The 27,147-nt window shown below is 35.7% G+C and overlaps 1 protein-coding gene across 1 annotated transcript in view; it reads right to left on the bottom strand.

Moving 5' to 3' along the window:
• The window catches only part of LOC134652710 (uncharacterized), a 120,911-nt gene that overhangs the window by 58,913 nt on the left and 34,851 nt on the right, over nt 1-27,147 (bottom strand). The window contains exons 12-13 of the mRNA XM_063507873.1: nt 24,501-24,578; nt 7,219-7,309 (exon numbers count right to left, since the gene is read on the bottom strand). Coding sequence (XP_063363943.1) covers nt 7,219-7,309; nt 24,501-24,578 — 169 coding nt within the window. The remainder of the gene's footprint in view (nt 1-7,218; nt 7,310-24,500; nt 24,579-27,147) is intronic.

Below are 27,147 nucleotides of genomic sequence, written 5' to 3'. Positions count from 1 at the left end.
ATCATAAATTTTACCTACACAAAGCTTATTTATATTGCACAACATGTTACGAGTAAGAGTAATAAATAAGAAGTCGTATAAAAGAACAGCACTTAAGTATAGAAATCATTACCAGTGGAATAAGTACTTCTGTTTTAGCAAATAACCAGGTCTTAAATATTTAGTTACGTAGCTATTTATTAATCTTGACAGCAGTACCTATAATAAACACAATACATACCTAATTAAAAACATTTTACAGTTATTATTTGTATTCCTCGAAAAGAAAGACTGAACAAAACGAGTATATCTGAAAATTGATTCTAATTAGAGAATATCAGTACATTTAAAATTACGTCTAATTCTGATTTGATTCGTTTGATCCCAAGTAAATTAAAGGATCGTGAAGAACTCATAAGTTATAATTTACTTATTTCTTATGAAGGCAATTAATCTCAATTAATATACGCTCACAGATTCGTAAAATCTGCTTTTCAATAAACAACCTTAATTTGATTGATCGCTTTTCCAAAAAGGACGTCGTATTTCATCAATCACTTGATATTTATATTTCCGTATATTTCAGTGCATAACATGTTTACATTTGTAAACAAACTGACGACTGGGGCACGTTTCTCAAAAGCTTGTAACTTGTAATACAAGTGGAAGTCCCTTTGTAACAAAAGCTGTCAAAAATTGATATCTGCTTGTATTACGAGTTACAAGCGTTTGAGAAACAGGCCCCAGATCATAAAACATGCCAACTAATTATTTATTAGACATAACCCAGCCTCAGAGCTGCGGCTTTGGTAGCCAATAAATTATAAACTTTGAGCTATTCGTCTTAAAGCATTATTGAAATTTTAACAGAGAACAAGAACTATTTGACCTTCTATAAAAGCCGTAACTCAAGGGTTCATTGTAAAATAAGCTCGTTTATAACGCTCGTTTGAGTTAAGAGTACGGCTGGCTAGCTTCAAATGTGGTTTAAGTATCTTACTTAATACATTTTTTTTATACAAAATTAAAAAAGACACCAGAATAAAACTTTTTTGTTTGTTATGCTTCACTAGAAACAGGCTAAGTATTCATACTTTAAAACCTATTTATTGATATTACGATCGCGTGTGTTTATCGTTCTGCTCAAAATGCACTAACTACGTGTTCTGTCAAGGTCGCCGCACATGGGTGGATCAACTATTTCTTTTTGTTATTCTGTCCGATCAGCCAGGAGATAATAGTAGTACCTGTAGTTTTTTAGAAGATTTTGTACCTACACCACCTTCTTCTGACACGCTTGGTAGACGACTCTCAATGGAATGGGTTTATAAGTATCACAAAAAAACGTGTTTGGTGAATTTAAATGCCTAAAAATCATGTTTTAAAGAGTGACCCAGGAGAACGTAACCATGACAACGAGAAAAATTCACCCACATACCATAACAATAACAAAACAAGTTGCCAATTTAAATTTAAAACCTAAAAGCAAACATTTTGTGAGTATATGTATGTGGCATCAAATCTCTAGAGCTCATATTTTATAATCCGCCTGTACAAATACAGCTGCAGATGTCATTTGCGGGAGTGCAATCTGACGCTGCGCAGTACCTACAAAGTAAACATTAAGTCACCAGACCGCAGTAATGTGCCACATCAGAAGGTATACCTACACGGAATTGATAATAGTTGTAACACGCAGATTATACTCGTATTTACCCGTGATATCCACTAAAATAACTTTGCCATTTTAGCCTTTTACGATTTATTTCAACTGCCACGTCAGATGGCATACGTAATTAATCAGAATATTATGACAGTAATATTTACTTCTATGTTTGTAACTTTAAACGTTAGATACATTCTAATTTTAATGCTTTTATTTTTATATGAAGCTAAGAAACCGTACTGTGATATAGATGGTTTACTTTTATTAATTTCTCACTTTCAGGCATTTTGAACACAACACATTTAATAATGTTATAAATTACAAAATTTTCAAATATAAGTTGGACATTTAAGTAATGATATACCAGGGGGTTACCTACTTATTGCAATTTTGTGTACTTACGTACAATATTACAATCCTCACTTATTTAATGTATGTTTTATCCTTCTTACAAGCACATAAGTTCAAATTGACGGATTAAGACAAACGATTCATAGCTAATTAAGGCTTGTAGCGCGTTTATGAATAACTTCAATTAGCTTTTTGTACGAGGTAACTCTTAACCTTCTGTAAAGTAAAATGTATGATGTGCCTCTCTCGTTTATAACGTTAGAGCAATTCCAATTCGCCAGTTTTATGGCCTTAGAGGCGCCTTGAGCACAAGTGTATTATTCAACTCCATACAAAGCCCATATTCAGGAGCTAAAATTCAACAACAGTGTCATGCCAATTCATTGTGGATATCGATGGGTCACACTCGAATAAATGAGCCCACGCCACAGAACAAGTAGAATGGCGATGCGAACAGGGTACGTGTCGCCGCGGGGTTTTGAGCAAACGCTCGCATGCTACTCGCCCGCGCTGACCGAAAATGAAGTAAACATGCCTTTTTGCGCCACAATAACGTTCAGATTAAGAAGCCAGACGTCAAATCTGTTTAAAGGAGGCGTATCCATTCACCATGCACACAAGGCGCTAGCTAGTTTTTACTACCGTTGCGCGAGTGTTAGTAAATGTGGAGAGGAACGAGCGGCGACACCGGTTCTGATACTAACTGTGCGCGATAGCCATTCTAACCTCTTTAATATGTTCTGTGGCCCACGCCCACGCTTTAGAGTGAGAGAGCGCACGCAGTCAATAAGTTTTTCAATATCATATTGCATGTCAATTGTTTTGAGAATAAGGTCTATTGTATACGGGTTCACGGGAAAATGAGAAGTGTTTTTATGACTAACAACGTAACGATAGAAGCTTCTAAAAGTAGTGTCGATAAAATTAAAAAGTTCATATGGGGCATTATGAAAATGTCGATGGCGCTTACGCCGCACAGCGTCGCGCGGCATTGTATTTATATCGGAGCATCGTTCATAATGGCGTAAGCGCCATCGACAATAAAGTTCCTTTTCATAGATAACGTCACATATATATTATGTATTATGTATTAGGTACCTGCAATAGTATCTTACACAACGAAGCCTTGACTATCTGTCGGATAATTCAGAGAATCCCCCTTCCACATTCAACAAAAATAACTACCTATGTATAATGAGGTAAATAAATATGGTTATACGACATAGCGTTTTAAGTGTACAGAAAAGTGAATTAATTTGCTTCAATTAATTCAAAACGTCGATAAGGGTGAATCAACTTTTTCTTGTCACTCGTTGCCATGGTTACGTTCTCCTGGGTCACTTTTTAAAACCTGATCTTTAAGCATTGAAATTCACCAAGCACGCTTTTTGTGATACTTATAAACCCTTTCCATTGAGGGTCGTCTACCAAGCGTGTCAGAAGAAGGTCTGCTGACCGGACAGAATAACAACAAGAAATAGTTGATCCATCCATAAACTAATTTTGTTTATTTCTAGAGTAGTACCTATTACAAAATACTAACGTTCATTTAACACAAATAACAACACATTAAGTAAGTTCACTTAGCAAATACTATCGTCAAGTACTTAAGAGCCAACAGGAGTGGCCATTTCTCCATACAAACGTACTCGACTGTTTCCTCCGTGGGTTTTGAAGCTAGAGCAATGATTTTTTCAACACAGATTAATATTGTCAATATCTGTGTCGGACCGTTTTGCTTTTTTTGATATTTTTGTTTTCTAATGCGCTAGAGCCCTTCAAAAATGGCCAAAATGGCCTAATTGACTATGCCGCAATGAGGGGCGTGGTATTCAAAACTGATATCAATTAGCCAAAAAATCAAAACGGTCCGACACAGATAATTTCATAATCATTTAGATTTCCAAATTTGGTTACGATTGGTTAAGTTTTGGAGGAGGAAATAGTCGAGTACGAAACCTCGATTTTTGAGATTTTTACGCAGGATTTTTCGCCTTGTCCTTATCGCACTAGTTTTAGGAGCCGCTTCCGTTAGCGATACGGGTATATTTACCTAAAATATTTAAATGTCAGCTCCTGTTTCGTCTTAATCCGACACCGCGCTCAGCTAGACTTGAATGTCGGAACTATCAAGCGAGGTTCAGAGAAGCAATGAAACTAGCAAGCTGACTTTAGCTGGAAACTAGAATTGTGTAATGAGCAAATGCAGCAAGCGAACTTCTGCCAATTATTAGAACTGCCTGAACAGTTCCTAGAATTGTCTTACGTAGCAAATAATGCCACAAATATAACTATATCTTGGTTTTATTTATTTTTATATTTATTTCTTTAAGTACCTACATCCCGGAATCTCATTACATTAAAATGTATATTAACGGAGTACCGTAAGTTTTTACAATTCATTGGTTCTTGCGTTTTTACTACAATACATACAATAGATTTAGATCTCTACGAAGAACGTCAAGGACTCTATTGGACTAAGAATAAAAGTGGAAAAATTACTGTCTTGGTGAGACTTGAACTCACGGCCTCCTAATATACTAATAATAATATATATAATAGCTCCTGGCTACATAATAGCATCGTTAGCAAACGTTATTGCTTGTTAAAAATTAAAAAACTCAATTGAGTTCTAAGCGTAAGTGTGAGGCCTGAGTGGACGCTCGAGTTGGGCGTGCAGCGGGGCGAGGCGTGCGGCGTGCATGTTAAACAAATGAAAACGTATAGGAGCGGCCTTAGTGCACGCTGCTCAAATTACTCCTGACCCCGACGCCACGCTGCATGCCCCGCCGAACGCTCCGCTTCGAGCGTCCACTCAGGCCTTACACTAAGGCCTGAGTGGGGCGTGCGGCCTACATGTTAAACAAATGCCAACGTATAGGAGCGGCCTTAGTGCACGCTGCTCAAATTACTTGAGAGCCCGACGCCACGCTGCACGCCCCGCCGAACGCTCCGCTTCGAGCGTCCACTCAGGCCTTACACTAAGGCCTGAGTGGGGCGTGCGGCGTACATGTTAAACAAATGCCAACGTATAGGAGCGGCCTTAGTGCACACTGCTCAAATTACTTGAGAGCCCGACGCCACGCTGCACGCCCCGCCGAACGCTCCGCCCTTACTCAGGCCTTACACTAAGAATAGAACTTCCGAAACAGACACAAGTTTCATCACCCTAAGTGCTATAATTTAGATACAGTAAAGTTACTAAGAGGTAATAACGTCTAAAACGGCTATTTATAGCTAGGCAAATTATGATGAAATACAGTTTCTGAAACATTCTCGCCCCCAAAAAACAAAGCGTAAGCACAACACCTCATTAACTTAGAAGTAATTCAATTTTTCGAAAAGCTCCTACATTAGTAAGTATAGGCCATGGGTGAGCGATCACAAGCGAGGGAGCTGGCAAGCCTGTAATAAATTAAATCACGAGATGGCGCTGGTCTGTATCGATCAGACCAGCGCCATCTCGTGATCATCTGTACATGGTTAACCAACCAAGTCAACCAACGTATTAAATCAATTTTCATTTGACATAAAATTCACTAGGTCAAATAGTTTCCCTATTGCTTTTTTAGGGTTCCGTAGCCAAATGGCAAAAAACGGAACCCTTATAGATTCGTCATGTCTGTCTGTCTGTCTGTCCGTCTGTCTGTCCGTCCGTATGTCACAGCCACTTTTCTCCGAAACTATAAGAACTATACTGTTGAAACTTGGTAAGTAGATGTATTCTGTGAACCGCATTAAGATTTTCACACAAAAATAGAAAAAAAACAATAAATTTTTGGGGTTCCCCATACTTAGAACTGAAACTCAAAAATTTTTTTTTCATCAGACCCATACGTGTGGGGTATGTATGGATAGGTCTTTAATAATGATATTGAGGTTTCTAATATCATTTTTTTCTAAACTGAATAGTTTGCGCGAGAGACACTTCCAAAGTGGTAAAATGTGTCCCCCCCCCCCCTGTAACTTCTAAAATAACAGAATGATAAAACTAAAAAAAATATATGATGTACATTACCATGTAAACTTCCACCGAAAATTGGTTTGAACGAGATCTAGTAAGTAGTTTTTTTTTTAATACGTCATAAATCGCCTATATACGGAACCCTTCATGGGCGAGTCCGACTCGCACTTGGCCGCTTTTTATGACCTTTGTTTCGGAAAAAATACTAATACCGATTTTTTTTTTAATTTAAACACGGTGTTGTTTCTTTTAGGGTGATTAACAGTCCGCCGGAAGATATCGGTCTGTCAGTTGTTCGGAGCTGTCAACTTTTTGTTCTAACTGACAGGTCGATATCGTCCGGCGGACTGGTAATCAGTGGACCCCTTTAGGGTGGTAAGTTACACCAAAAAATAAAGTGTCCTATGTCACTTTACGTCAGCCTGCCGGTCCATATACCTACATAATGATCATTGTGCTCAAGTAAATTATATGTATATTTTTTTAACTCTAGTATATTGAATAAGTTTTGCCGGCAAGCAATTAAGTATTAAGTAGTTTTTGTAAAAACTGGAACATTTTTCTGCAATCTGCATATTTACCTATGGACTAATCCTTTCTAAAACTTCAAAGTTTGAATGATTGACCCCGAAAAGTGCTCTCTTAAAATTTGGTCGAAGGTAGTCGTGGCGCTCACAATAAGTTACGTCAAGTGAAGTACGGTATGTACAGTTTGCTCCAATTTAATACTCGATATATTATAATGTTCTCAAACTAACTTGTCTCCGGCATTCTTTGTACTTCCTTCCTGGGCAAAGAATGAGGAAAAATGAGTACCGTAAAATGGGGTGAGTAGGGTCAAAACTGACATTCAAACCTCGGTAACATATTATTTTTACATATGCAAACTATTGCAAACTGAATGGTGTATATAATAAGTGTTCCGGACGTTCGTATTTTAGTTTTTATTTTATTTTGGGTAGTTCCATTTCATATGTAACTTTGACGATAAACAGGAAATCCCACCTCACCCCGTAGTCCCTCGTAATTGGGGTGAGATGGGATTTCATACAAAGGTGACTTTGGAAGATTGTTGGATCGATTTTTTTTATTATGAGTATTAGGTACTATAGCTCCATTTTAAATTGGAATACATTATTTTTGTAGCAGTAGCCTTAAAATCCCATCTCACCCCCCTTTCATCCCTTCTCTCCCCATTCAGAACCCAACTCTCCCCGCGAACCCTACTCACCCCATTTTACGGTACGAGGAAGATTACCTTGCACTATGGCTCTCTTGTGGTCTTCGGCCTCAAAACACTCGTCCGGTGTAGTGGGTTTGTTGGTGTTGTCCCATGGATATGTCTCCTTCTGTGGACAACAAATATCTACTATATCCATGCTAGTTATTATGACGCGGTAGTACAGTCAGTTGCTAAACGGGCGAGGTATTCAAAATTACCTTGACACGCTCTTATTCTGTTAATAATAGAGTCGCGTCAAGATCATTTTGAACACCTGCCCCGCTTAGCAACTTCTGCTTCTGACTATACCTACAGGATATGCATGTTGCGGAAAATTCTCCAAATGCTGAAAGTGTTCTTAGGAATTTATGGAAAATACGGGAAAGGAAAGTTTCTATCTGCATACATAAATATGGGAAGTTTATGCAATTTTTCTTTGAATACATTTCGCAACTTTAGAAACTTTCCAGCGACACATCAGCCGCTGAGCCGCGAAAACCGAATTTCGCAAATTGCGGGCATTTTTCTCTGTCACTCTAATTACGCCTTCATTGGAGTAAAAGAGAAAGATCCCCGCAATTTGCGAAATTCGGTTTTCGCGGTAGCCCCTCAGTATGCGAGAGTAAAGTAACTATGTCTGTGTTTAACAGTTGTCTTTCCACTGTAAAATCGCTTTAAGACGATAGTGAACGACCGCTTCTCTATAAACACGTAGTCCCAATTTTTTTCCCTGACGCGACTAGATCGCATTCGTAACGAACACATCCGTGGCAGCCTCGGAATCCGTGACGTAGCGGATAAGCTGCAGGAAAGTCGCCTCCGATGGTATGGCCATATACGCCGCAGACCGGTATACGTCGGAAATAGATGCCTCAATCTCACTGTCCAAGGTCCTAGATCACGCGGCCGCGGTAGGCCTAAAGCCCTTGCTACACGGTCGCCGACAAGTCTTCTAACCGTCTGACCTTGGTCTGTCCTTGGTCAGTTTTGGTCAAATTTTGTTGGAAACAACTGTCTACACGGTCCGTCCAGACCAAGGCCACGCGGTCTGAGGGGCTTGTCGGCGACCGTGTAGCAAGGGCTTATGAAGCGCTGGCTGGACGTCGTGAGTGTCGTGACAGCGGACATGCAAGAGAACAATCTCACACCTGAGGATGCCAAAGACCGGGCAAAGTGGAGAAGACTGAGCAGGAAAGCGGACCCTGGCGCTAGGCCGGGAAAACGCTAGGTTGAAGAAGAAGAGTAATGACTAATGACATAATAGACATTATTTGTACACCCCGTCGTCCCCATTTGTCTTGAAAATCCATTTCGTAGGCTATTCTTTATTTTTGATATCGATTCCACGAGGAAGAAAGAAAAAATACGCAAATGGAATTCAAAGCTAATGTATGAAATTAAATATCGTTAAATAATTATTTTATTGGTTTTATTTTCTTTTGGTCATGATAAGAATATTTAATACACTACAACATGTAATATAAACATGAAAGAAATTGTATTGAAAAAGATTTCTTAAATAAGACCGCGAATTCCAGTATCTGAGTTCTAAGTAAGAAGAAGAAAAGTTTGTTTTTACAGAAATATAAATGATACTATTTTTAAATTATAATTTTACGATCCTGTACCTTTTCTTATCAAATTTTAACTAGACTATAGACTTGTATTTGAATAACTCATCAAGTCTACTTTAATGCAGAACAGGGAATCTTAATACCATTAATAACCGTTTATAATCTTGCTTATCGAGAGCTTATAATACACAGTCAGCGCTCAGCGCTCAAACCCAAATCACTTTTGAGAAGATATTGAATAATACTTAGAAACCTGCCTTGAGAGCTGCTTGGAACTTGAGTGCACTTCGACAATATACTCGTAGTCTAAGATTTAATTAATTTTAATACTGTTAGCTGTGGATTTTGCGAATCTCTAACGATTTAGACTACTTAATCAGCTTATACAGAACAACAGCTTCACGTTTTATGGCTTGGTACAGTTGGATACAAATAAGGTACTTGCGCCTAAGATGGCTCGGGTCTTAAGGGGCCCACTGATTACCAGTCCGCCGGAGGATATCGGCCTGTCAGTTACGTTGTTCAGAACTGTCAACTTTTTGTTCTAACTGACAGGCCGATAGCGTCCGGCGGACTGTTAATCAGTGGGCCCCTTTAAGCTTGCATACTTTTAAAATTTCATACATTAATAAGTGTGAATGGGTTCAAATTTTGCGTCCATGTTCACGAGTACCATAGACAAAACTGCAAGTTAATATTTTTCTTGTGATGTCCAGTATAGTGGACGTTATCGATTTAAGGGTTTAAAAATAGAAAAATAGTAGCGCAATTAATCGATAGTAGCATTTCATACTAACTAAAGAGATGCCAGATAGTTACAAACTTTGGGCTAAAAAACTTGTGATGAAACTTTAACAGAATGCGAGAACTTATCCACCGAGATATGCCATGAAGGCATATTGTGTTTACAATTCGGTCGTCAGTCTACGAGCAATCTAATGTCCTAATTAACTTATGTTTTTATTTTTTTAAACCTACATATTTAAAAGAACTAAAAGAAGCCTTTATCAAAGAGACATGTCGGCTCCGTTGGGCCGCTATATTACAGAGTTTCAATAAGTGTTACTAGACAACTAGATATCAAAAAAAATGTACACAAACATATGTTATAATTATAATCTGAAATAATGTTGTAATGTATTGGTAATTTCAGAGTACTGGTAAAATAATATCAAACGTCCAAATTGTTTCTAAAACAACAGAATGTGAATACTTATCGTGTCTATTTTTGGTAGTCTGTTGACATAGATAGAGTATTCAACGCGAGAAAGCTCTTTGTTTTTTACGATCATAAATACTTATAGCACCTTTGTTATTTTACGAGCCCTGCATACAAGGTGCTTGTTAAGGCTAGCTCATGCTACACCCATCAGAGCCCTTAGTGAAATACCTATGACTACTAGGTACTTACCTATATTTAAATTAAAAAAGCTCACATTGGTATAGATTGCGCGTAAATATTAATTGATTTAACAATATAATTCATGAAGTACAGTCGAGTTCATAAGTATGTATACATTTTTTCATCTTATTGCAATGAATTAAGGTTAAAAAATAATTATATACAACATATTTATGAACTATTACCTATTAATTTATTGTATACCTAAATAATATAAGCTGAGTTCGAAAAGGTTTGCTTCCCCTTCTACTTGAAATTAATTATATGAACTTTTATATCAATAGGTACATTTAATCATTTAACTAAAGACGTTTTTGACATCAGCATTGTCGATATGATGGACAAACGCTTATAGCGTCGCGTCGCGGGTTAAAAACAAAATGCATTACCCTCATTTTCACATTCCATCATAATCCTTTGAAAGCAAATTCATTTGTTGTTAAATAAAACCAATCTTGAAAACGGGTGTGGTGTGAGGTTGGTAAGAATCGTCCTGCCCTAGTAGCACGGTCGCATTTTTATCGTTTGTCACCATGCCTGTCACGTTCTAACAAGTATGTAAGTGCGAAAGTGACGGGCATAGTAATAGTCGATAAAAATGGAACCGTGCTGAGCCCGCTGGCTGGAGGCCAAACCACACGGCTAGTTTCAGTAGCAAATTTTCCAATGCAATAACACAAAGTTCTATTTTATTACTTGGGTGCCAATTCAAACTTACATTTTTATTACTTCGTCATATCATCATTCCCGGCCGTCTCGCTCGCGCCATATAAATTCGGACAAGAACAAGCGAAACGCAAATGATAACAAAATGAGATGTCATTTAGAATTTAGATATGCACGTTCGATTTGACCTCTAACTTTATTGGCATTGCTTTGGTTTTGTAGTACCCATGGACCTAAGGTCCATGGTAGTACCTACATGTCCACGTTTTGTAGAAAAAGTTTTTAGTGGCTATGTTGTCACTGGAGAAACTTTGTGTCACTGGGTATTTTTTTAGTCAAACTTCTGAATAAACTAGGAACAATATCCACTCACATGATTCCAGCAACTAGAGTTTCTAGATTGCGCACCTCTAAAATGATCGTCGCAACTCGAGTTGCAAAAGGAGTGTATGCGGTTTTTTATTTATTATCTGTGAAGGGCTGCACAGATACGGTATAAACAATTTTTAAAACACAGACTACCAACGTGACAATATTTAAAAAATGTTTCAACCATATAGACACAACCACAGTATTTCTTATCTATTTTACTTTGCAAGTTGTTCAGGAAGTGCGATGTGTAAAAAGTTGCTGCGTGTTTTAAAATGCCTCAAGTATTCAAATTTAGATATTTCTATTAGTAATGTATATTAAACTACTCCGCGTTTATTGGTCTATTAGTTTAAAACTATATTTTAGACCTACTTAATATTGATGACCAAATAATATCACTTCAAAACAATAGTTCTGTAGATTCTTGACGTGTTTCTTATTTGAATGCCCTACATTTCTAAGATTACTAAATATATCTTGAGCAACCAATAGACATTAAATAGTTCGATTATTAAGTTACATTAATAAACCATAGAATGTATTAAATCACTGTGTATTACACAGGATTAGCGATCAAAACATGTGACGGTAAATTGTAAGTACAAACCCGGCAACTGTGGTTGCTTAAAGCATTTCTGCATATCGTAAGGCATGTGGTGTACTAGACGCGTTGCATACGCGTTTTGGGTTTTTTTTTACTACTTACTTATAATTTGTATTTACTAATATTTCTTTGCTATTTACATTGAATAAACTAAATAATTATACGATTAAATAAATAATTAATTAGGTATTACAATTTTAAAGTTCCTATTTCTGTTGAACATCTGCACCGCGCGCTGTTGTGTCTCCACCCTAAATGGGTAGCCATCTTTATTTTTGAGATGGAAGAAGTCAGTTTACCGGCTTATTTACGTTTGTAATCAGTATAATTTTATGTGTTAATAGTTATTATTGGTTTATTGTGCTTAATATGTTGTGAAGTGTGTGTTATGGTGGATGTAATAAACGTGTTAGTGTAGTTATAAGTTAGTTCGGTTGTTGGTGATCGGCAATTATAAAAACACCAAAATTTAGTAGGTACGTAGATACTCTTTTGTTATTTTAAGTTATATAGCTACTATCATCGTTATAATTGCATAAGTTATGCATTTTATTTCAAGATTATTAGTGTCTTAAACTGTTTTTTACTATATTTTAGTACTTCAGTGTCTAAATTAGCCACAAAAAAATCATGAACATAATATATAGTTTCACAGCAGATTGAGCAATTCGAAAGTTTCTTATCGGAATTTGAATTAGTTTTACTCGGCAATTTCATAGGTGAGCTATCAAGATGTTTAGTACCAATTAAAAGCTTATTAAGTCTTCTTTAAATTGAATACAAAAAAAAGATACGTTATCGATTTAGATTTTTAATTAAAAATAGTTTTCTACTATAACGCGGACATTATTTGATTGGGTCAACTTTGTGAATTTTTAATAATTATTTTTATTATAACAGCACAATGCTATAGTAGTAAAATAAATTCTTTGTTTCTTTATCATTAAAAAACCAAAATAATCGTTGCAAATGCTTTAGCAGAAGTAAAGTTATCGATTTTTGAAAATATCATGACACTGTGCCGTCGTATCTGCGAAATGGCAGAGCAGTTCAGGGCACCTTTTGTTAAAATCGGAATCATGTGAGTGGATATGCAGTCGCCTTCTGGTTTTTGCAGTTTTTATTCGATATATCTAAATGTACATAGTGTTAGAAGTACGAGTATTAGAACAAATTAAATTATTTTCAGAAAATATTTTAATTTGTTTTTGTTATTTCAAGTAGACACACTACTATATAAATTATAAACTTAAATAAATGTGTATGCTCTAGTAACTCATATTATGTAAAATAAGAACTGAAACCCCGATATGCAACACAATTAATTATATTATTATAATAAACGCGAACACGTGTTAATTCGGTAAAGAATATTGCAAAAATGAAAAGCTTGACAATGGCCGCTGCTTATATAGGTCGCAGGAAACTCAAAACGCGCGATGTGTGCAGCGCAGCGCCATCTACCATGATATTGGGTAAACTTTCTCGCTTGCCGCAACAAAATGTCATATACTAAGAAAAAGTGACCAAGGACTCCAGTAGCAGAGGACGCTGGTTCGATTCCAGCCTGGGGCACTGGAGGCCTTGGTCACTTTTTCTTGGTATAATATATGACATTTATTTAAGTTTATGCACATAGTGGTAACATGATATCATAAAGTTTAGACGCAGATAAAGTTTAGACCCCCTCTAAAAATTACATAACAAATCTTGCTGGCTCCACTTTTTAGGGTTCCGTAGCCAAATGGCAAAAAACGGAACCCTTATGGATTCGTCATGTCTGTCTGTCTGTCTGTCCGTCTGTCCGTCTGTCTGATGTCCGTCCGTATGTCACAGCCACTTTTTTCCGAAACTATAAGAACTATACTGTTGAAACTTGGTAAGTAGATGTATTCTGTGAACCGCATTAAGATTCTCATACAAAAATAGAAAAAAAAAATCAATAAATTTTGGGGATACTTAGAACTGAAACTCAAAAAATTTTTTTTCATCATACCCATACGTATGGGGTAGGTATCTATGGATAGGTCTTCAAAAGTGATATTGAGGTTTCTAATATCATTTTTATCTAAACTGAATAGTTTGCGCGAGAGACACTTCCAAAGTGGTAAAATGTGTGTCGTCCCCCCTGTAACTTCTAAAATAAGAGAATGATAAAACTAAAAAAATTATAGGTATCATGTATATTATGCAAACTTCCACCGAAAATTGGTTTGAATGAAATCTAGTAAGTAGTTTTTTTTATACGTCAAAATCCCCTAAATACGGAATCCTTCATGGGCGAGTCCGACTCGCACTTGGCCGCTTTTTAAATCCATACTTGGGTCCTAAGAATCAATCCTTCCAAAGGAAATCTTTTGTTCACGCAACGACGTATTTTAGGACCATAGCTATATGCAAATTGTGTATAAATATTTTCCATAATGTCAATATACAGGGAGGGAAATGAGGACTACGTTTGTATGGAGAATCGATCGTCCCCTGTCCTCTTAAACAATGAGAACACATAGTTGGTCAAGAAAAATTTGAATGTGTGAGCGCCGCATACATATTTTATGTCTTGCGTAAGTAAATAATTCATTTGGGGGAGAGTCTGCCACAGGAAGGGGAATGAAAGAAAATGAGATGTTTACATGAGATATGTTTTCTGTTAGGTATTTATTTTGTTTGTTTGTTTGATCGCGACTTATTGATGACGGCTGTATTAGGTTTCCATGAGCATGTGAAGGATATCAATGTTAAAGCAGCAGCTTGGGTAGGGTTCCAAAATTGTATTCGCGTTTGCATGCAATTTATTTAAAATATAAAACACTCATTTATTAATAATGACTAAACGACTTGACAATTGAGAACACATTTAATATCAGCGTTGGCTGTATAGGTTCAAAAATTGGGGGGTCATTGTCGTTGCCCACTTCAAAATTAATAAAAAATCAAGTGAAAAAAAAGATGAGGAATACAAAAACAAAGGATGATCAGCGGGAGATTGTTGAGAGCGAACATACAGTTGTTTGATTTAAATGTTTATTATTGTGATTAATAATAAATATAAGTTTGTGCTGCAGTTGTTGAATGTTTACTGACTACGTATATCTTACACTTGCTATGTTACTTAGATACTGATAATATGTATGTAAAATAAAATGTAGGATGTGTGATAAAATGATATGTAGGTAAAGTCAATTTTTTTATTCGGTAGACTAAAATGACATTTCATAGTATGAAATGGCACATGATGTTCATACTATGAAATGTCATTTTAGTCTACCGAATAAAAAAATAGACTTTAGGTATGTAACAAAGTGAAAAATATTATATCGTACTACTACTATTGTTTTTTTTTCAATAGTGTTAGGGTAATTCGTCAATTACTGGCCACTGTTTAGTAACTGGCTACCCTAAACTAATAAAAACCGGCCAAGTGCGAGTCGGACTAACGCACGGAGGGTTCCACACCATCAACAAAAAATAGAGCAAAACAAGCAAAAAACAAGCAAAAAAACGGTCACCCATCCAAGTACTGACCCCGCCCGACGTTGCTTAACTTCGGTCAAAAATCACGTTTGTTGTATGGGAGCCCCACTTAAATATTTATTTTATTCTGTTTTTAGTATTTGTTGTTATAGCGGCAACAGAAATACATCATCTGTGAAAATTTCAACTGTCTAGCTATCACGGTTCGTGAGATACAGCCTGGTGACAGACGGACGGACGGACGGACGGACGGACAGCGGAGTCTTAGTAATAGGGTCCCGTTTTTACCCTTTGGGTACGGAATCCTAAAAATGAATTATTATTCGCCTAAAACAAAATTCATTTTAGTATAAGTTTTTTATACGCATTAAAGTTAAAACACTGGTCTAAAGTGTTCTGTGACTAACATTAACCTAAAAGGGGTTTAAGCGTTCCGTTTTCCCCAGCTTTAGCAAAGGTAATGAATGACTGAGTATTATCATTCAATCACGGAACCACGTGGTCACCTCATTTCACTCTCAGAAAACCAAGAAAACCGATGGGAGCTGTTTACTTAACTAATTAGAAAGCTAATGGACTTTAGCTAGTTAAAGTTTAAGTAAACAAGTTGTTAATTACTTATCTACTTTTTAGTTTGAGTTCCGTACATCAAATAGAAAATGGAAATCTTATTGATAGGATCTCTTGTATGGTTATATATCTGTTCGTCTGTCTATCGTAGTCAATTTGCTCTGAAACAACTGAAGCAATAATGTAAAATTGTTACCCAAGGATTTGTAAATAAAAAAATTTGAAACATGCCACATTTGGTCGGTAAAGAAGATGTGACAAGTGAAAGTAGTACCTACCTAATATTTCTTTATACTTAGTTTTATACATATACCTATTGACAGTCTCCTAGGCTAGATGGTTTATTTTTATTATAAATCTAATCAAAAAAACCCTTTGAACATTACTCTCCTTGCATTTATTATTCGTCTTTTGAAATTAAAATCGGTGACGAAAAAGAAAAAAAAGGCAATAAGACAATGCTCGCCCTAATTTCAGATTTCCAGATTGCTCGCACAAAAAATTAACGGGGCTCATTTAGAATTGAAAATTGAAATGAAAACACTACCACAATCAACTTATTTTTGACATCTGTGTGTCGTGCTTCCACGCTCTGTTTGCATTGTAGAACGAGCAAGCGCGCTTAGTCAATATATTTTCAGTATTATTATTTGACGTGGAATACACATTTAAGAATGATGTCAAGGTTTATATCTGTGTAAGCCGATCATAAATTTTCGCTTGGTATTTAGATCGTTTTATTATTTGAGGGTAGTCTGCGTGTCGTAAATGAGCTTAGTGTTGAGCGCCGTAAAGGTTTTCCTGTGTATTTTGCAGTATTTTTTTACTAAGCTGCTTTTTTGAAGGGGGTAAGGGGGTGAAAATAGAGTTTGAGTTTTACATGTCTACATTTAAAGTTAACAAAAATATGCATTTAAAGACTCAAAATTTTTGAGCGGGTAACGAGAAAACTACTTTTGAGAGTTTTTAAAGATGTAACTAAAGTCGTGATAAAGTCGTTCCGTACCGTAAGGGTAAAAACGGGACCCTATTACTAAGACTCCACTGTCCGTCTGTCCGTCCGTCTGTCACCAGGCTGTATCTCATGAACCGTGATAGCTACACACTACACACTAAAAACGGAATTAAATAAATATGTAAATGGGGCTCCCATACAACAAACGGCATTTTTTTGCCGTTTTTTGCGTAATGGTACGGAACACATCGTGCGCGAGTCCGACCCGCACTTGGCTGGTTAAATACCTTGTTTGCGTAATTAACTCAGAGCATGTCATTAATATCTAGTTCTAAAGATCATGGGATAACGAAGGATGGGCGACGAAACTGTGCGAAAACCTAATCAGGAACACAAAGCATTAATTAAGATTTTCTTCACATTTGCATTCAATTATGCAATATTCAGGCGGAGTGAAGTTCGCACCGCAAACTCTGGCGTGCAGCACGCAAAATAGAACATCCATTATAACTCAAGTTGTAAATTCACTTGAGTGTCTATGTTCCTGTTACGGAGAAAATGAGGAGTAGGTTAGCATGGTATGGGCATGTAATGAGGAGGGATGAATGCCATATAGGCAAAAGAATGTTAGGGATGAATGTTGATGGACAGCGAGCGGACGGAAGACCTAACGATGGATGGATGTGTGAAAGAGGATATGAGAAAGAAAGGAGTGCTGAGGTGACGCGAGATAGAGGAGAATGGAAGAGAAAAACATGTTGTGCCGACCCCACATAACGTGGGATAAAGGCAGAAGGAAGAAGAAGTTCCTGTTACCAACAACCATTGAGAATTGCAATTACGTGGTTAATAATAGAAATTGAAGGAGATCACCTATGAGACCAAGCTAACCTTACCTACAAGTAAGATAACCTGCTGTTTACCTCTGCTTGTGTTTCGTTTTTTGAAGTGAAAACTTCTTTAGCGGCGCTGGGCACTTTTTGAGGTGGGGAAAAAATGATAAACTCGAGACAGCGTAAGGCGATCACGTGACCGTAAGCCCCGTAAGGTGGCCACTCATAATTTAAATGGCATTTAAATCAATAAAGAAAAACTCAATGTTATTTGACATTTATGTTGCGGACTCCTTTTCAAGACTCTTTACCTATGTTCAAATAATTTGACGTTTTCATTGCAGTATGTGTAAATAAACATGTAAATAAAAAAGTGTGATCTTATTTGAGAATGATAATAATATATAATAAATAAATAGAATACCTCCGCTAAACGTATGTATCGTGTTACCGGGCGTCGGTAACATAGTGAGGTGAGTTTTCACTTCTATCGGCACTCCCGGAGTGCAACCGTTGTTGCTTGTTTTTGTATTGTTTTATTTTCGAGTTACGCAATAAAGAGTAGTTGTATTGTATTGTACAAGTCGTTCTACGTGCTGTACAACGACTAGGTTCTGAAGAAGGATTTCCTCTTTCCACGAGGTCATACGGTAAGAAAAGAAAAAAAGGTAATTTTCCTTATAATAATTTGGAGAAATACTTGTTTTTATTATTAAAGGGAAGAAATTCGGTAATAACAATTTAATCAAATTTAAAATGTTTGTGATGTCTGCGAACAAATAGAAATATCAGGAATCATTAAATTTGAGTCGAGAGGTCACTTTGTCTTCTCGGGGTCCGGAAAGCAATTAAAATTGTTTTTCAAATTAATTAAAAAGTTCATAATTTCAAGTGCAATGCAATGTAACCAGTGTATTTTTCTCTTGAGTGCAATTCCAAACTTTAAGTGGTTTACGGGTAGATGCATGTATATGCCTAAATGGATTAACTTGAAGTAACTTTCGGACCAGTTTTAATTAAAAGTTTTCCTAAGGAACTTTGCTCATGGTTAAACCTAGAAGCAGCTATTTTACCTATTAAGAATACATTTATATTCAAATTAGAACGTAAACAATACGACTAACACATTGAATTGGGGTTTCTATTCGAGAAGTCTTAATAAAAGCTCTATAACTTTATACATACATATTGATGTAGTATGTATTTATTCAAACAAAGGAGGTTGTAAAGGTAACGTGTACTCTATAATTTCTGATAATTTGAGTTGCTTATTACGTTAACAGAATTACATAACCCTCGCAGTAATACATTCAGCAGCAGAATTTGCTAAGCGGGCGAGGTGTCCAAAATTATCTTGACACGCTCTTATTCTCTTAACAATAAAGTCACGTCAAGATCATTTTGAACACCTGGCCTGCTTAGCTTCTGCTGCTAACTGTACCAGCTTGTATTATAAACGTCTTGAATAGAACCTACGTCCTTTGAAGGACAGGTTTTTGTCTTTGGGATGAATTGTGCGTTGACGACAACACGTGAACACGGGTTTTGTGGTAAGAGCTTAGACATATGTGACGCTATCTATGAAAAGGGACCTTATTGTCGGTGGCGGTTACGCCATTAATTAACGATGCTCCGATATAAACTCGCTCGTACACGTATATTAGTGCGAACGAAATGTATTGAAAGTAAATTACGTTCTCGATAGCATATATGTCAGTTTTGACACTGTCAGTGACTCATGGTACCCACCAAGACCTCATCAAGACTAAGACGGTAATTTTTCCACTTTTAAAGGGTATAGCCGGGTAAGCATGGCCAAACTGCCCTTAGCGAAAAACACAATTTCGTTTTACTGGATTATTAACCTATATATAAGTAGTGCTTTCACCAAATATTAAGCCTCAAATGCTTCAGATTTAAAAAAAAATGCAAAAAAAGAAAAATCATTTTTATTTTATTACAGCCAAAGTAGTAATCCGATTTCTTTGTAATTTGTGTATATTGTATATATAATTAAGGTCGCTTTCTGAAAAAAAAAATATTGAATTATCTCTTAAAATAATAGTAGAAAATTGAGATGAAAATTTTCAGAAAAATAAAAAAAATACGTGCGAGATAGCGACAGTTATCAAATTTACATATTTTATGTAGAATTTAATAATGTTTAACATATATTTTTTTCAAAAATTAAAATCGGGATTAACAGTGTGAAAAACTCGAATTTGTAACATCCCATAATACTCTCTCTTCATACAAGCAAAGCTAAGTAGTCATAAACGAATGAAGTATATTGTGAACGCAGTCTTTACGAATTTGAATTTAGAATGTGACGTATTCTATTCATCAAAGGAACAGACATTTTTCAATCGAGGTGGTTCGACTAGGTTACTCAAAGCTTAACCCTCGCTAGATGGTGCCACTTTCGCAAAATTTCATGTTTTATTTTTTTATGGAATGGTCTTGGTATTTGTATACTTAAAAGTATGTTTAACGAACTCTTTAAGTAAATATTGAACTATTAAAATAAACATTGAATACTTCATTGTGCAAAAACCACCCTTTAAAGTCGACGGAGTGTTGTTGTCATGCTTTTTCCTACTATAACTCACACATGCAAACAGTGTTTCCGTGATGCTTATAGTAGACAATTTCACACAACGTAAGTATACTACAATAGAGTTACGGTATGTTCGTGGAAATACGTGCAAGATGATTGGGGTTCAAGACTGGTGCGAGTAGGTAATTTCTTTTTGTTTATTTTTGTCCTTTTTGTGTTATCTTACCTTTAAATGAGCAATTATTATATATATATTTATTTATATATTTGGATGATATCAGAAACGGCTCTAACGATTTCGATGAAATTTGCTATAAGGGGTTTGATCTCTTAGCTAGGTCTGATCTGTGAGAAAACGCGCATTTTTGGGTTTTTATATGTTTTCTGAGCTTTGGTCGGTCTCCCAGATATTCAATCTCTTCTTCCTCGCGTGGGGTCCGCTTGGCAATTAATCCCAGAATTCGCATGGGCACTAGTTTTTACGAAAGCGACTGCCCTGACCTTCCAACCCAGAGAGTAAACTTATTGGGATTAGTCCGGTTTCCTCACATTGATTTCTTTCACCGAAAAATAGGTATCGGTATATAAATAGGTTCCGGTAAATAGGTATCAAATGATATTTCGTACAAAAGTTCCGAAAAATCATTGGTACGACGGTACGAGCCGGGGTTAGAACCCGCGACCTCCGGATTGCAAGTCGCACGCTCTTTCCGCTAGGCCACCACCACCAGCGCTTCCCCAGATATTCAGTATCATCATCATCACTATCACTACATAGTATAAAACAAAGTCGCTTTTCTGTCTGTCTGTCTGTATGCTTAGATCTTTAAAACTACGCAACGGATTTTGATGCGGTTTTTTTTTATTAGATAGAGTGATTCAAGAGGAAGGTTTATGTATAATTTGTTAACCCGTGCGAAGCCGGGGCGGGTAGCTATTATCAATAAATTACATTATCAACGTTTTCAAAAAAAAAACAATACCTGATTTTCACAGATTATGATCTTTTTGGGTTCTTCCAACTCAGAATCACTAGCATATTCTTGTTGAATCCTGAAGCTAATATAAAAACTATGTCCCAAATATTTGTATAGAAATTTTAGTTTCCGCTACGTCACGCAAGCTGGGAAACATTTTTGATACTAAAACCTGACGTGATGACCGACATTTTAGGATATCTTTTTATGCTAGGATGGAGAATACCTACTGACGATTCTTAGTAGAATAAGCCCAAGGAAGTCCAGTTTGTAAGTGTCAGGTATCAGTTTTTTTTAAAGCGCTAATAGTTTGTTCTACAAGTAAAGCAATCCCTTACTGCCCAGCTTCTAATAAAGTAGTAGGTAATTGTAAAATAAAATAAAAGGAAAACATTTTTTTTTAAATTCAAGTACCTACAGTACATTTTTTCATATTTGTTATCCGTAGTAGTCCCTGTACCTGAAAGAAATATAATATCATGTATCATTATAGAAAAAAATATCAAATGTAATGGAAGAAAGATGATGCAACAATATGGATTCTAATAAAGTTATAATCAAGTTATAATTTACATACCTGGTAGTAACTAGTAATAATTGTGTTTTTCATTCATAGACAAAATTCCATTATTTTCAACCACAGGAAATTTTATACATTTCTTTTTTATTGCTGTGAAGATGTCCTGATTGTAAAAATCAAAGAGATTAGGTAGAGTATAATTTCTAATTATCTTTGTAAAAATTAAACGAATACGCTTAGCCCACACTTAATCCATCAATTTTAGAAAATAAGAAAAATTAAATAAAAATAAAAAACACAACACGAAATTTAGGTGTAAAAAAAAATACAAAAAGTTATGTCCCAGCATACAATGACTGGGGATTGAACCGGGAACCTTCCGTTTGTAAGCAAAAAAGCGACTGTTTACAAAACGCGCCATGATAGTTCTTAGCTAAGCTGACGAACTTCGGGTACTTATTCAACAAAATCGGGTAGGTCAACAAAATTGCACTAAACATGACGGCACTTCAAATTCACGCCGTGGTCAGCCCGGCAACGTCGGAAATGGTATGGCAACGTCGCAAATGTATCCGTACACGACATTTGTGACGCACACATACGTAAAATTGATGAAAAGTTAACTATGATTTTTGCATGATTTCTGTATGAAACATTGTTTTCCTATTCATTTAGCGAAAATGAATATTCGAAAGAAGATAAATGCGGAAATATTTATGTAGTAATAGTGTGTAGTTACTTAATGAAAGTCGATTGAATTTTGTATGAAAATCGAACCACCTTAAGGCTCCGTTAACGATTTTAGAGCCAAAATGTAAAATTGATAGATTAAGTCGTTTAAATTGTACTCCTTTTGTTACGTAATATCTAAATAACAAGTATTGGTTTCTATTAACACGTCTTCTCATCTTGCCTTTTAATAATAAGGTCCCGAGCGTGCGTTACCGGCAATATATGACGAGAAGGGGCAGTTTTTAAAAATTCATCATAAAATTATAGTTATAAATTATAAAAAATGATGTATAAGAACAGTTTCAGGAAATGTTGTAGATTGTTTAAGTATCAATATTACGTTGAAATTAAGTCGATTTTCACGAAAAATATTCACTTGTTTTGAAGTAATTTCTGGTGAAAATTGATTTCGTATAACTTTCATTTACTCTCGTTCAGTATCAAATAACAAAAATGTAGTCTATGCAAGTTGGAGTATAGGATATGTGTAATAAAAAATTATCATTTTTAGCAGTCCAAACTTTACGAAATTTACAAATAAGATCGACTAAATCAGTACTTTACGCGCGTTTACCTAAACGTCCATCAGAAAAAAAATCATTACTAATTTAGTGAGTCAGTTTTCAAAAAAATGATCTGTACAAATGCAAGATAAGAAGACGTGCTAATAGATACCAGTACTTGTTATTTCTATTACGTAACAAAAGGTGTACAATTTCATCGACTAAATCTATCAATTTTACTATCAATAAACTATTATTGATTGATTGATACGAAAACACTACCGCATATGTTTGTACGTCGATGGACCATCAACCAAAACTTTATGTCATTTTAGAAATGATATCATTTGCTTTTGTTAAAAGGCGTAGCCTTTATTTTAAGAAATACCTAATGTACATTATTTTAAAAATATAAATAGATTAAAGTAGGACATTTTGTATATAAAAAATGCAGACTGAGGTTAAAACATTGTACAGTCAGCAGCAGAAGTTGCTAAGCGGGCGAGGTGTTCAAAATTACCTTGACGCACTCTTATTCTCTTAACAATAAAGTCGTGTCAAGATCATTTTGAACACCTCGCCCGTTTAGCAACTATTTAATTGCTGCTGACTGTACCTACAATTCATTTACCTTTTCAATACATTCCAGCAAATACATTACAGGTTATAGGTACTTTGTAAGCTTATGTAAATTTATCCCGTACCTCGTTTCATTATTGTTAATTTTAATGACATCCACACTTCATTCGTTTGGAAAGATGCTTAATTAAAAGTACAAATTTCATTTTATAGAGTTAATAGAATGACTGTTACTGACAGACAATTAATTATGCCAGTGACCCAAATCACTATGGATATTTCACGAGATAACAATGAAAACGGGACACATAGTATGGCATATCTCATATCCTTTTAATTGCTCTTGAGTATACATTGAGTAATTATGCGGCTCATCAATCTTTGAGACACTGAAGGCACAAACAATTTTAAACTGAAATTGTCATATATTAAAGAAAAAGTGACGAAGTCCTTCAGTGGTGAAGGCCGGTTTCGAACCGGCGTCTTTAGCAATCCGGGCTAACGCACTGAAAATATTTAATAAAATAGTTTGATTTGTTCCCAAAGTTGTGCACAAACAATTTTGTTATTCAAAGAATACGAGTAAAAGTGAAAAAAGTCAGGTATTGAAAAATAAAGGTCTTATTTTTATTAAGTACTTATATCTCATGTAAGTATATAACAACAATTTAGATTATAGTTTTTGTATCTTTGTGTTTTTTAAATACTATTAAAAAAATTATAGTTATTATAGTTTTTTTTTTGTAATTCGACATTTAGAGACTTTATACATCTCTATGTAATACTTTAGTTTGATTTGATATTTGCGGCTTAGATGTATTTTATAATTGCTGATGTGTTTTTTTTTGCTTGTATGTAAATTCCATGATGACGTGGAAAAGTGCCCTTGTGGCCTATTTGCTGAATAAATGTTGATGTTTGATGTTTGATGTTTGAAGGTTAAGGCTGACAATTTATATGGTAAAGTGGAAATGTTAATAAATTCGATTATGTGATTTACCTGTATTCCGCGAAGAGCAATGACGGAATCGTTCCTCTCACCTCCACCCAGAGGCACTTCGCAGATTATTCGAACACCCTGTTAACAATTTATATTATTAAAATTAAATTAACTAATGCATGTGGAAGTTTTTAAGAAAAAAGAAGGGAGGAAAAATACATTTTTTATAAGGTAGGTATGGGCATAGAGAAATATAAGTAAAGAAAGAGTGGTAACTCCATACATCAGTTTTCTTACCAAAACGCGAGAAATATTAGTACCGCTACTTGACACTAGATGGCATAAGTTTCGCTACTGACAAAAATGTACTACTAAAACAATTTACAACTAATATAATAAGCAGAAGGAGTTTAAAATATAGTTCCGGTTAATCCGGTTATAACATTAGCTAAAAATTGTCGAGCTAAAGAGTTTTTGTTTGTCGCTACATCTATTTTATTGTCAACTAGCAGAACTGATAATGTCCGCTACTTGACGTTAGATGTCGACTACGAAATAACTCGCGTTTTGGTAAGAAAACTGATGTTTGAAGTTACCACTCTTTCTTTACTTATATTTCTCTATGGTAAGGGCTTGTATCTGCGAATGTGCTGAGTACGCTGAAACTTCCAGATCTAAGCCGCTTTGATGGTAAGAGGCCTGACAGGCTGACATTTATGCCTTGGGAAAAGGGTAAGTGTCTATTTCGGACGCCAGGTGTTCAGGACTTGCCACCTCGCACATTAACCGGACCATCAAATGACCTACTCTTAATTTATAGTTTTATACGGGTTTTAAAATAGAAGTTGAGTCTTAAAATAACTGCAGTCTACGTTTCTCTATTAATCTTCTGGTGCTTTATTTCATGCATGGTGTAAGATAACTTATTGACCGAAGCGTAGCGAAGGTCTACGTTTTGACTCGGGCATTTTGCTTTTGTATGTCCGGATGTTCTCCTCTACAGGTCACAATTCTCAACCGATTCTTGTGAAATTTTGTGACCAGATTCTATGAGTAAATAAAAAAATTTTGTCGATCCCGTTTTTGGAAATTTTCAAAAATGGAGGAGTTGTGATACCTCGCGCTTAAACAAATAATCGTATCGATATCATAAGAGTATTTTCTTTTTGAGACATATTTACATAGTAAATGGCAAAAAATGCAGAAAAATTGTATTGCTGGTTTAGGCGGTATTTAGATATTTAGTTTGTACTCGAGAATGAGTAGCCGAATTTCATCAGCTTAGCTAAGAACTATCATGGCGCATTTTGTAAACAATCGCTTTTTTTGTTTGCATACAGAAAGTCTGGGTTCGATCCCCAGTAAGACATAACTTTTTGTATTTTTTTTTTCACTTAAACTTCGTATTTTTTTTTAATAAATTAAAATCTTTGTATTGGTGATTGATCAAACCGCTGTGTGGCGCTGTCATCGTGCACGGTCCCAATAAACTGCTCGCGTGGTCTACAGCTCACAGAGCCACTAGTTTTAAATACAGTCAAAACCCTATTAGCGACACTTCGAAACGCGCCATTAGGTTTTAGTCAGGTTGTGCACAGGAGTCAAATAATTCAAGTATATACTCGTATTGACATTCATGGTATTGTATGCTCAAAAAAATGTGCAAAGTTTTATATCAATACCTAACATACTCGGTGCGTCAGAGACACTATAGCGACTTGCATGCACAAATTATTTGCGTAAACGTGTTTGTCATGTGGTTACTTTTATAATTAATTAAATTGACCATCTTAGCGTACGCGCACACCTGCATTTTTGTTTACCGATTATTTAAATTTCTGCAAGATTGAGCATGAAGCTGCTAAAATACCTAGGTATGTAGTATGTGCAAAATTATCCTGCAAAGAGCACCCTATTTGTATTTTCACTCGTCTAAACGTTCAAGTTACCTACGGTTCTTGAATAACGGAATACAAATTCCTTTGTGCTAAATCCGCTAAGAAGAAGCTGTTGATTTATATCCTTAACAATGAAGACTCATTTGCAATGGAAATCACAGTAAAATGCTAATAAGACTAAAAGCTGTTCGATTCGTCACACGCGTGAACGAATAAATCTAAAAAAACTAGATCTAGCTTCATCTGTTCGGCTGCTTATATTTTCTGTATCAATTACATATATTACATAGGTGAACTTCTATTCCAAGATTGCGGCTTTAAGCAATTCATAGAGGATTCAGTCTACCCTTCGTAAAAAAGTGTTATCATAAAATGCATGTATGAAACAGTTACTTTAAATTTGATCGCTAAATTTAAGCGTCATTGCATTGTGCACGGAGAGCACACATCCATTTGTCATATCCAACCATGTGGCAACTAGACCAATGGCAGTGAGGTCTTAATTCCCGTATGAAAATCCGTTTGTCCGTTTAATTCTGTTTTGGCGTTATTTTCCACCGTGAAAAACCCGGGTTTTAAATACATTATCATCATTCCTTGCCATAGATATTTGAGTTTTGTCATGTCTTTTATAGTTCAGTTGACTGTGGAAACAAGTGCCGTGAGTTCAAGTCTCATCCAAGACAGTAATTTTTCCAATTTTAAATTTATTCTAAGCTTAACCCTCGACAGTTGGCTTCCCCAAGGTAGGCCGTGGTAAAATTCGCCGGACTTCGTAAAGGACAACACGAGTAAAACTATTTATTTAT

This window comes from Cydia amplana, chromosome 12, assembly GCF_948474715.1.
Source record: "Cydia amplana chromosome 12, ilCydAmpl1.1, whole genome shotgun sequence".
In the NCBI taxonomy this organism is placed as follows: domain Eukaryota; kingdom Metazoa; phylum Arthropoda; class Insecta; order Lepidoptera; family Tortricidae; genus Cydia; species Cydia amplana.
The sequence above is the reverse complement of the archived record's forward strand: the minus strand, read 5'-3'. Positions and strand labels throughout refer to the sequence as shown.